The sequence below is a fragment of the Astatotilapia calliptera genome, chromosome 9 (assembly GCF_900246225.1).
Source record: "Astatotilapia calliptera chromosome 9, fAstCal1.2, whole genome shotgun sequence".
Taxonomy (NCBI): Eukaryota; Metazoa; Chordata; class Actinopteri; order Cichliformes; family Cichlidae; genus Astatotilapia; species Astatotilapia calliptera.
Window position 1 is genome coordinate 7,816,920 of NC_039310.1, and position 12,181 is coordinate 7,829,100.

At 42.5% G+C, this 12,181-nt stretch overlaps 1 protein-coding gene across 1 annotated transcript in view; it reads right to left on the reverse strand.

The window, feature by feature from the left end:
* LOC113028738 (partitioning defective 3 homolog) overlaps positions 1-12,181 on the reverse strand; it is a 341,162-nt gene that overhangs the window by 65,126 nt on the left and 263,855 nt on the right. Inside the window, exon 21 of the mRNA XM_026179154.1 lies at positions 7,888-8,193. Coding sequence (XP_026034939.1) covers positions 7,888-8,193 — 306 coding nt within the window. The remainder of the gene's footprint in view (positions 1-7,887; positions 8,194-12,181) is intronic.

Consider the following 12,181-nt stretch of genomic DNA (forward strand, 5'->3'; position numbering starts at 1 on the left):
CTGGCTTTTGATGTAGGAGACAACTAAACGTATGTTTTTTCTCATGTTCATGTAGTGGTCTCTTTATAATGTCACACATTACAAAGAGACGACAAGGTAAAGGTAAGCTTTGATATAAAGATTTTACAGAGGACACAGTGTTGGTACTATGGATTTAATCTTGTAGATTACCAACATGTTAACAATACACACCACACTTATTAGTCAGTATTTAAGTTGCAGCTGTTATTCGAATGGATTTTGATGAATACACAGCAGTAAAAGAAAGCTATTAACTACTCGTTTCCACAACCTGGCAGTTTTGCTTCCCTTTCTTTCACGAGTTATATTTACAGTAAGAGTTCAAGCCTTAAGCAACCTGGAACAACTTCAATGTCTTGCCGTGGCTGACACTGGGGTCACTTCTGTGTGCATCTATTTGAATGCTATTCTTGTAGTGACAGGCAGAGATCGAAATAAGGCTGAAGGAGGATGAAGAGGCATGGGAGCCACCTGCTTGCTGACACGGTCCACAGTGCAAACCCGCTCAGCAGTCACCTGCCTCTCCGTCACATTCCTCACCTGATCTATTTCTGGAGTGCTCTGGAGTGCATGTTAGTGGAGAGGACCCACAATCAGTTTGCAAAATTGTGTTATCTATCACATGAAAAGCAGAATTTCTCACGGAGATCTCCATAACAGGCACACACACAGCGACGCGTGTTATTTAATCAACATGGATTTCTAAGTGATTGAATTCCAGGAGAAATATATTCCACGTTTGCTAACAGCATGTTCTCTCAGAGCTTTCTCCCAATTAGTCGCTGTGACATTTTCAAAACAAATCATCACCTTCATACCAAACTGTAGAGGGAAACTTGCCAGGCCTGACAAATGCCCGTCTAGTTTGTTAGTTTGTGAATATCTCCTCTGTGCCGTACAGTCGGTTGCAGTGTCGGGAATTACGGTAGATGTCTTCAAGGGAGTTTGGAGCAGTGGATTAAATCTCTATTTAGAGCTGGTGATTGCCAGAAATGGAAGGTCCTCTAGAACTGATCAACAAACAAGGCTTCAGCATCCTCCGGCCATATACAAGCCCCCCCTAAGTGTTTCCTTTCCATATTCTCTGCTGGGGTATGTCTGCCCTGTATGCCTCACACTCCCCTCTTTTCCTTTCATCTTCTTGTGAAAATTCATTAGGTACTGTACGCATGTCTTCCAGGCTTCAAAGGACGTTGATAAAACACTGCATGCGCAACCTTAATCAGCTTGATCCACTTGATGTAGAGCTGAAGTGAGGTGGGTCTATATCTCTCTCACGCTCGCGTCTTCCTTCTTTCTCTCTCTCTCGATATGCTTTCAGGCTGTTTGCTTTCTTAAATGAATGTAATGGTACAAACGGAGGATAAATTGCCTTTCTGTGCGCTCCATCTCATCACATCCATCCCACAGGGCCCTTTCCAAAGTGGTAGGTTAAAAACAAAAGAGAGAAAAAAAAGAAGAAGAAGAAAAAAAAAGAATGAAAGCAGACCAGGAAAATAATTCACTTGCCTTGCCTGGGAGATACTCATTGCTATCTGTGTGGAAACCCCTGCGATAAGGCTGATGTGCATTTGGTGCATTAGGCCTCCTGCACTATCGCCGCTGCACAGAGCGGGCTGGGAGAAAAGGGCAAAAGTCTGTGCGCAAATGTGTGTCTTTGTGTTGGAGCTGTCCCCTCATTTGTAACCTATCTACAGATATTACGTGGGGCTTTTCCAAAGCCATACAGGGACTGAAACGTCTAAAAAGCTGTGTGCACAGATTGTCCTGTGGGTACAGCTAGCTGAGCGCCTTGAGGATTCACCCGAGGACTCATCCATTTCATCCTCAGTGCTCTTAACAATACCTAACATTCCAGATTAAGGAACAGGGAATACGCCTTACAATTACTGAGGCACTAATATCAAAGCTACACACAGACACTCAGGGAAAAGAATGGAAAACTCACAAGGATTTTTTCTCAGAGACTAAATGCTTCCAAGGCTCTGGGACTCAAACTGGACTGACAAAAAGAAACCAAACACAGTTATGTGACTAACTGCTTTAACAGCAAGTCAGTAAAGCGTAATTCGTTACAGCTAATGTATGTGTCTCATTAAAGCAAAACTGTTCCTTGATGCTAGACATATCAATCCGACTCCCTCGGGGACATGAAGAAAATGTTATTAGCGGCTCATGAGCCGTTATTAAAGCCTTAACGCTGTTACAAGGGTCGTAAAAGATTCATTTGTTTACCAATGAATTATTGAGAGGTAGGATTTAATCAAAGCTACAGATGTTGCAGTCAGAAAGTGTTGTTAATCTCGCTTTGATTGCGTCCAAATGAAAATATAGACTATAAAAATCACAGAGACTGATTGCAGATTGTAGAGTTAATTACAGTCGCCAAAATAAGAGAGCAAACAATAAAAAAGTGATTACTTCAGACTGATTCAGCGATCATTGTGGGGTGGGGGGGCTTTGCCGTTCAATGAGAACTTACTCTTCATCTGCATTACTGTAATAGAGTCATCCAGCGGTCCATTCAGACATTACAGCACGTAACACAACTGAAGATTGTGCATCTGTGTTGGAATGTGACTGTTGTGGTTCCTCATCTGAAGACAATGACAGGGGTAATAAGGAACGATTGGGAGGATAACAGCTCCACTGCCCTGTGGTTATGAACCAACTTGGCGGGGGGGGGTGGGTCTCAACGTTTCCCACCTTAAAAGTCAACATCTTTGAGCAGAATCACGAGGCGATGATGGGGGGATGCTCAGAAAATGTTCCTTTGAGATGAAAAGCCTGACCTTTTTATCAGCAGCAGAAAATGCATTAGCAGCCTCATAATTCAATTTCACGACCATGCAAAGTGGAGGATTTGACTGAGTTTCAGTGCGGCGAGAGCGAGGAGAAAAACACGGCGCTGAGTGTTTCTTTGGGTTGTTTTCCTCTCTTCGCTGCTTGCTTGCCAAACTCTGCAGAGCTGCTGAGTTGCAGAGGACTTCAAGGGCTTTGCACAGCTGAGCGCCGTGAGCTCCGTATCGTTTCTCCACCCGCCGTCGCCGCCACCGCCACCGCCACCGCCACCACCTCTTCTTCTGTGTCTCCCTGACTCTGTCTTGCCCATGCTCTAAGAGGCTTTAGAAAGTCAACTGGGTAATCGGAGCAGCAGTCAATCAAATTGCACTCTCAAAGGTGATGCTTTGTTTCACGCCCGCTTCCCAAAAACCCCGTGGAGCCTGGCACCTGTCAGGTTGTCGTTCTGAAACGCGGCATCCAGTCCCAGTCACCCAAACCACCCGGTCCCTTGGCAGATGGAAGGGTTGACTTGTCAACCGCCTGTCAAGAAATGAGGTCACTCCATTTTGCTAGGTCTTACCTTTTTTTTTTTTTAATAAGGTGAAACGAAACAAACTTAAAAGGAAACGCTGTTCGGGTGTTTACGTCTGCCTCACTCTCATGTAAGCTCCGTAACAGAGCAAGTGCAATTTACTCTGTGTGCAGTGTGACAAATGATATTTACCTTTACTTTATATAAGGTGTTAACAAAACTGAACATAAATAAATCCCAGCTGTCTATTGGTGCCCTTCAGTTTTACTGAGTCTGACAGCATTGTCAAAACAGCACTGGAGCTGCCAGTTCTAATAACATGGAGGTAAGTAATAAATTGTCAAATGAGCTCTTGTTGTACGGTGATCTCACGGAGGAACAGTAAAACTTGATACGACAGCACGGGCGGGATCTCTGGACGCCCACACCGACCAGGGGTCCTCGTATCTCTAAGGGTTTTATAGGCTCAGGTCTGACTCATTCCAGCTTTACAGTCACAGTGACCTTCCTATTAGAGCTCCATTACCAAAGGTCTATTAGAGAGAGGGGAGCATACCCAGGCTATTTTTCCAGCTGTGGCCTCGTCTTATGAACTGTAGTAGATAAACAAGTATGCAGCTTTGTTAGCTGCCCAGAGTCACGGGTGAATTAAGGCATTAAATGAAAGCACTTGTATGTAAAAACAAGAAGTAAAAGTGAGTCACAGATGCAAAACCAAAATCTACAGAAAACAGGATCTGATCTGCAAGCAGCTGGACCCCACCTCCTCTGAAAAGGACCACCGCCCAAAACCAAACCAAAGGGCCACTAAGCAGCTCTGCTTAGTTTACTGAAGCTAAAGAAAGATTTTCCATCTAATTAAACGTATTTTGCTGCAATGAGTGTTTCTTCTCCATTCACCTCTTTTGAATCTTTGTGTATTTATACACCACTTTTTCTCGTCTCCCTCCGCTCACCTCCAACAGATTGCAGTGGATAGCCACCCCTCCCTGAACCTGGTTATGCTGAAGGTTTCTTCCTGTTAATAGGGAGTTCTTCATTCCCTTTGTCACCGAGTGCTTGCTCTTGGGCATGTGCTCTCAGATTGTTGGGGTTTTCTCTGTATTACTGTAGGGTCTTTACATTGCAAGAGCCTTGAGGCCTGTTGTTTTGATTGTGTGCTATATGAATAAAACTGAATGGAACTGAATTTGATTAACGAAAGTTCTGAGATGATGTTAAACAGACAAGTGGGAACTTCGACTGCTGGACGCATGAGGATTGTTTCAAAGCTACGCAAATGAGTGAAGGAAGAAAGAAAACTAATCGGCTAAGGCAGGTTCATATACAAGTTCTCTGTCTCTGTTGAGTATTTAATATGTTTTGTTTTGTAGGCTTTATTTTGATTGGCACATATGGTCTTAGCTAATATTAACCTAATTCTCTTTTCTTGGTTCCTGACAAGATTTATGCAACAGTGCCTTGCTTCTAGTGATCATATGAAAATCAGGAGTTCTGACATCGTATTAATCACATATAATATTATTTACTTGCCGGTATTTATTTGCTGGTCACAAATAAACTGCTTGTTTTAAAATGTTCTTATGCAACATGCATTTTTGGCATGACATGCAATAAATGTGTTTACTTTTTAGACAGTGTATACTGTTGCACACTACAGATGCTTTTTGTTATGAAGTGCACAGGGTCATGTGGTAGAAATTGATCAGGTTAAAAGGCAATGACACGTTTTTTTATATAGCAGTTCTAACCGCAGACCTCAACTCTGTCAGAGTATCACTCAAACAACCGAGTAAAACAGGATCCTTAATCTGTCGCTTTGATCACAGTGTTTCTCCTGGGCCTCCTCAGAAGGAAGTAACAGTATCCAGGTCAGGGTTAAATGCTGCTCATTCTTCTCTTTCATACTGAAAACTGACATCCGCGAATGAGCCGAGCTCAATGAACAATATTCAACTTTTCTTTCCTTTTTTTTTTCTTCACCTCATACACGAACTTCATGTCATCGCTGCCGATGCTCCAAAATAAGAAGCAAGTGTCAGGATTAAAAAGTGAAGAAAGAAAGTGTAAGTCATATAACTGCAAGGTAAATCAAAAGTTCTCACTCCAATCTCGCTGCCTCGATACATGGATTAGTCAGAAATGATTGTAAATTCTGTTGTGTCTGCGCCCTATTCTTGACAATGAAAGTTCCATTAAGTTTAATTTAGAAATGCAAATTACTGTTTATGTTTGTTATGATAGACAAGTGACAGGAGTCTTGAAATGCAGATGTGTTGCTAGCTCTTTTTTTTCTTTCAAATTGCAAATAGAAAGCCTCTGAGCGAAATAAGAACCAGAGAATATTATTATTCTCAAAGGCAGAAAGGCAAATATTACATGCATTCAAGCTTTGGCTGGAATACACAAGATATGCAAAGCAGCAAGAGGTGCAAAACACAAACGCGCTGTTGAACATGGAGTGCACATTTCCAATCAATTCACAACATTTGCGACGCCTAATCCCATCCCTACATAGAAGAAAATCCATACTGTGCTATCAGTACTCAAGGCTCAGACCCCAAACTTACTGTAAGCTTGGATTTATGATTAACATGCACCACTATGTAGGCATTAGATGCTGAGAGAAACATGTAAAGATGTGTCCGAAACACAGCTATAACAAGAGAAAGGAAGAAGAAAAGACAGAAGAGTTGACAATCAGACCCATCATACAGGGAAACTGTTGCTTTCTCCGAGATGATCAATAAGCAGATTGATGGTTAAATGTCCTTTTCTGGCAGTTAAGTCGTTCACATGGTTGTCTCACACTAAGGCTTTCACACTGTATCCCTGCACAGAGCGTCTGGAGTGCATCACTGACCAGCATGTTGTGATCTGACTACACACAGCTGCTGAAAACCAATCAAACATTCTTTATTCACCATCAGTTCCTCCATAAGAAGTTTGCAGTTGCTATGACTACAAAAACACTACCTGTAGAAACGTGCAGACATGACCTTGACTTTAAAAATATGAATCAGTGGATTTTATCCATACCTATGGATGTTTTGGTAAATGGATTAATTCAGCGATCACAGGAAACAGACAACTTCATCATCTCTACTGACAGAGGATCTTCCTCCTTAAACACATAGACACACACAGGGAGTTGGTTCAGCCTCCTCCAACACTAAAAGCTGATTTAGCTGCAACTCTTGGTTGAGCCTATGACGTAACCTAGGCGAGCAACGATGCTTGTGCTTTGTGCTTTCTTGTTAACTACCTTGTGGTCGTGTCCCAGTGTTTTATATGCAGTGCTAGCCACCAGAGGATCAAATAAAATGCTGGGATTTCTGGGTTTTTTCCCCTCCCGAGATGCCACCCTTTGTTGCAGTTTTTTTTACTTCTGTGTACATTCCTTCACATCTATTCTGAAACTATCCACTTGTGAGCTACGACAATTCTCTCTAATAATTGATCCCATTGATCCATTCAAAAAAACGCAGTGCAAAAGTAGCCTGAAACACACAGGAGGAATGTAACATACTCACAGTAGTTGCAGGATGTGTTAAGGCTACGTCTAGTTACATTTCCATGATATGCCATAGTGATTTGTGATTACGTTGGATCCCCAGTTAACACATACGTCCCCTGTTAACACATACGTGCCTAGAAGTGAAAGGTCACGTGCCCCCAAGTGACAGCTGTCAATCACAGGATGTGGGAATTATCCAGCGCCCTAAGGTTATGGGAGACCATGAGAATAGCAGGCTCCTAATGTGACCACACTGACTGGTGAGAATTCTCGATTGCTAAAAACACAGTACAACTGAGCTGAAAAACGAGCATTTTTTTGAGCTGGCAAACTATATTTAACCACTTTTATTTACAATGAATTTCACAGGGGGGTTTACTGCGTGCTTTGTCCCACAAGGCCTTCTCTTCTTTAAATTTAAAAAATAAACAGAAAAGAAAGAAAGAAAAGCACTCTACTTTTGAATCACAGCAACAAATTAAAACACACACACACGATGGGAGGGCAACACTGGCTTCACACTGGATTTTTGGCACCTATTAAAAGAGTAATATCAAACATGGCATTGTCTTCACATCAAATATTTATATTAAAGCAGACTTCCCTCCTTTGTCTAGAAAGCCGGTATAATGTGCCTGTCTGGAAAGGGATGTGAGAAGTCATGGAGTATTACCTGTGATCCAAGAGTAATGGAAAGAAAAAAAAGTGCAACTGCTTGATGTGGAATTGTAACACATGGAGAATTACTGATAATCTGCTGTTATTCTTTCACCTAGGTGCTTGCACGGGAGGAATGTCTTGTGGGACGGAGCGTGCAGTGAAACCTCGTGTGAAATCCATTGTTTTTCTGCAAAGTACGAGTCACCCACGACAAGTAGAAGCGAACAAATACAATCACATTACTGTGTATAAATTATAGATGAGGTGTAAAGCAACTACACTGATGCAAAGGCGCAATGCTAGTTAGTGTCGTTTGAATGAACAAGAAAGGTATAGAGTTTAAAAAAGCACTGCTTTTTGGGGCATCCTTTACCTGTCTGGAGCTGCGGGGCGTCCATTGCGAGGCTTGTTGACCTGGGCGTACAGCGCCTCCAGGGGAGGACCGTTGTCTTGAAGGTTCAGGGAAGGAGGATGCGGGTTCAGAGGACTCTGGGGGAGATGGTAGGGGTGGCTGTAGGGGTCTATGGTGCTGCTGTCTATTGATGAGCACAGCGATCCAATGCCGGCGTAAGTGTGGTCCTCGTCTGAGCTGAAGGTGCGGCTGACGACATCTTGGATCTCTGCGTACTCTCTCTCTTTTGCCTGCTTCTCACGGAGTTCCCGCGTCTTGGCCTGTATTCTGTCAGGAACACAATGAAGGGGAAATGTCAGGCAGGAGTTCTGAATTAGTGTGCACAAACACAACAAAAAAAAGCCAGATTAATGGTATAATATTTTAAGGATTTAGTAGTTTTGAGTTATCTAAAAAGGTTATTTCGAGATATGCAAATAATAATTAATTCTGCTTCTGAAGCTGAAATGTATCATACATATATAATAAGGAAGTAATGAGATAAAGCAACGCAGCTTACAGCAAACTTTCACATATTGATCATATATAAGGAGGAGATTCTCAGAGGTAAACCTCTAACGTGGCTTTCTTCTCTCGGCCCTCTAACAAAATAAGGTAGGAGGGAAACAGTTAGGCCTCATCTACGTCCTTCCTGCCCCTTCCTTCCCCTCCATGCGGCTGCTCTCCGCAGGATCACTTCCACAGAGCAGCCCCTTTCACGGGGCTTTCCTGTGTCAGAGAGGGGTTCCATGTGAATGCCCGTCTGTCTGCAACTAACAAGGCTCAGTCAGGGTGCTGCACGGGAGGGAGGAGAGCTTGCTTTGTGGGAGAAGAGGGATGTACAGTGAGGCGAAGAGAGGAAAAGGGGTGAGGACAGCAGGAGGAGGAGGAAGGAGGGGGGGCACCTCCCACTGTGGTGACCCTGGCAGCAGTCTCTGCACTGCTCACTGGTTCCAGATGTTGTATGTGCTGCAGGGTAACTCGCTCATCCACACACGCACGGACACAAGCACGCTACCTCCCACCCGTGCTACATCTCCCTCTTACCTCAGGTCATAACCGACCTCTGATCCCCAACTGCGGCTCCTCGCAGATGATTGGCAGGTTTTGAAAGGAACTAGAACCCCCACACCCCCCACAGAAGTCTCCATCTCATGTGTGTGTATTTTAATAACAGTAATCACATTTCAAACAATCACCATTTTTCAGTGCTGGATTAACCCAATTCCCTCTTCCAACCCGTAGACCGCCTTGTTTATTTTTAGCTGTCCAAAATCCCATTTTCTCAGCATTATCTGCAGAATGAGATTTTGATGGAGTCCTGATGCAATGTTGCATGATGTGCAGTCATCTATAAAGCCCCGAAGCTAGTTTGGTGTATTTTTGCATGGCTCTGTACGAGGTAAACAATGGAAATGATCGGCTTAGCTGTGTGTAGTTGTCAGAAAGTCCAACAAGGGGGGGAAAGAAAAAAAAGACACTAAATCCCAGAAGCCTTTTCACCTGCCATCTGGCTAAAGTGATGTCAGATCTCTGCCAGGAAGGACCAGACAATGATGTTACCACAGGTTCACGGAAGTCCACTGGGATCTCAAGACCCTCTGGCATTTTATGGACTAATCAGATTCATGAAAACGGCAATATTGACATTTGGGATGAGATAATGGCTGGGGCTAGACTGGCGACATCAAGCTAAAAGAGAGAGACTTCTCCTCCAGGCCTCAGGAGTCCGGCATGGATAAGGCTAATAGGTGCATTTCAATAAGACGATCTTAACAAGCAAAAAACTGCAAAATTATGAGTCATGCTGCTTCCGCCACTGGCTTTATTACATCTGCATTCTGTGTTGTAACTTTGTTGCTTTTATGTAATAAAAATGTGTTCAAAAAAAAAAAAGGCTTTCATTTCAGCATATCTAATGCTTAATTTTTCATGAGCAAAGCCACGGCTCGTCTGGTTGTAGAAAAGATTTGTTTGCGTGTTTTAGGAGAAAACATATCAGCAATCCAAACCTGTTGCTCTGCTGTCAAAGCAAGACTAATCTTTTGGATGTCAGACAGAAAAAGGCTGGGTTGTGACGCGGTGTTGAGTTTTCATCTGTGGCCAGGTGGCAGCGGCTTTTCTCTGTGCCAAGCTGAGATTTGAAACGTGACTACTGGAAATGTAGCAGATGTAAAATGTGCGTTAATATACATTTTGAATTATGAACTTTAAACACACTGATGTGTCTCCAGTTTCTGCTGCTGCAGTGTCATCCAGCACTGCAAAGACACTCAAATACTTCAACAACTACTTGATGGAATAACATCAAAAAATGTTGGGAAATATTTGCAAAACCAGGAGAATGAACCGGAACGAGACACTGACAGGCGTGTGTGTGTGTGTGTGTGTGTGTGTGTGTGTGTGTGTGTGTGTGTGTGTGTGTGTGCGCGCCCATGCGTGTGTTTGAAATTTGAAGCTTCGAGTGAAATGTCTTACGCAAACCTCTTTTACCATAGAGACATCCCACAACATAATATTATCACAATACTTCACCCACGATGTGACATTACAGCGACATTTTGTGATATGCTGAGTATTGTGCTAACATATATTGTGATTTATTGCTTTTTTCCCCAACAGCAAATTATGTCCTCGAGATTAAACTTTGTCAGTATGTGTTTGATCTAATAAAAGAAAATTATCTCACTTCAGTTTTATTTTTTTGCTACAAAATGAGATTGTCAAGCACATTTCCAGTTCTATAGGAATATCACTAAAAACAATCAGCTGACAGCCGGTGCTTGTATATATGTCGGGATGTATGTATGCATGTGTGTATGTGTGGAAGAGCATGTCCTCTTTTAGGATTTTCTGATTTGGATGTTTGTCAGCGAACATTTTCTCGGGTGGTGGTGGACGAGATGAGCCCTTTTGTTTGTAACATTCCCGGATATTATTATTTTAATGTATTTAGTAAAGTATCCATATATTGCGTCTGTATCAATAGATGCATGGTGATATTTTATCGATACAAGGATATCGATAAAATATCACCATGCAAAATACAATATTTTCCCCAACGCTATTACAGCGGAGCCATTTTGACATGATATATTAGAAATACACAGCTGTTACTAATCACACTAATTGAGGCTCTGTACTAAACAAAACAGAACCTCCTGCAATGAAGAACACCTGTGTTTATTTATATTTCATGCAAAATGGCTGAAAACACAATTCTCAATCTACAGTCGCAAAAACCTTTAACTTTCCAGGCAAAACCATCACAGACGCATCAGAGGACTTCCATTGGTACTCAAAACCGAACAAGTCTCAAATAATTCGACCCATTAGTATAAAAATGAGCATTCGTCACACAGTACGTGAAAAAGTTTCATTTCTACAAAAACTCCAAAATATGGAGTAGAAACAAGAACGAAGAACACAACTCCTGTGCTGTAGTTGTTATCTGTAAACTCTTCTCGTGAATTATCATTCCATGTACAAGAACGTGGTGTACAATACTGCAGCTGCTCAAATGGCATCTATAAATACTCTTCTAGGTTGTTCTCTTCTCTCCTGTGTTTCTCAGATTGCTTCCATCTGTTGTTGGTGTCAAACCTGAACAAGTGTGAACAACTCTGAGCTGCTGTGTTCATGAAATTGCGCTAATCTACGCTTAGTTGCGGTAAACGTCTGCCGACTGCAGAAGTACAAAAACTGGCTTTTTGTAACTCATGACATAGAGACTATTTGCTCAGAGTATAGCTGAGCAATTCAAAAAATAACTGCAATAAAGGTCACATAAAGGTCACATAAAGATCAGGGAGCCATCGTGGTGCAAGTCGAAAGCTGAACAAGTCTTGATATAACCACAACCACAGGAAACTGTGTTGGAATTTAGAAGCCGTTTTTCTGCTCTCTAATATGCTCATTAGCCCCGAAACCTCACACACCTGCTAACTGCATTCTTTGTGGGCAACCTGTGACTGCTGCTCCACTTCCAGGTCCTCTCATTCCCCCTGCCTTCTCCTCAGAGGCCACCCCTGCACTGCACCGTATATACTCCATTAGCCAATTAATGGCCCGGCATGTTAACACTGAGGAAAGTGCTGCCCACACTAAACACATTATTACTATCACATTATTACAGCCCCAATTACCAGGCCATCTCCTCTCGTCTCCTCTTTCCACATACTACATTTTTATAGTTGGCACGCCAAGGACACGATTCAAGCTCTACTTCTCCGGCTGGATTTTTATTCCAAGCATACTGTTGAAACTAAAGAAGAAG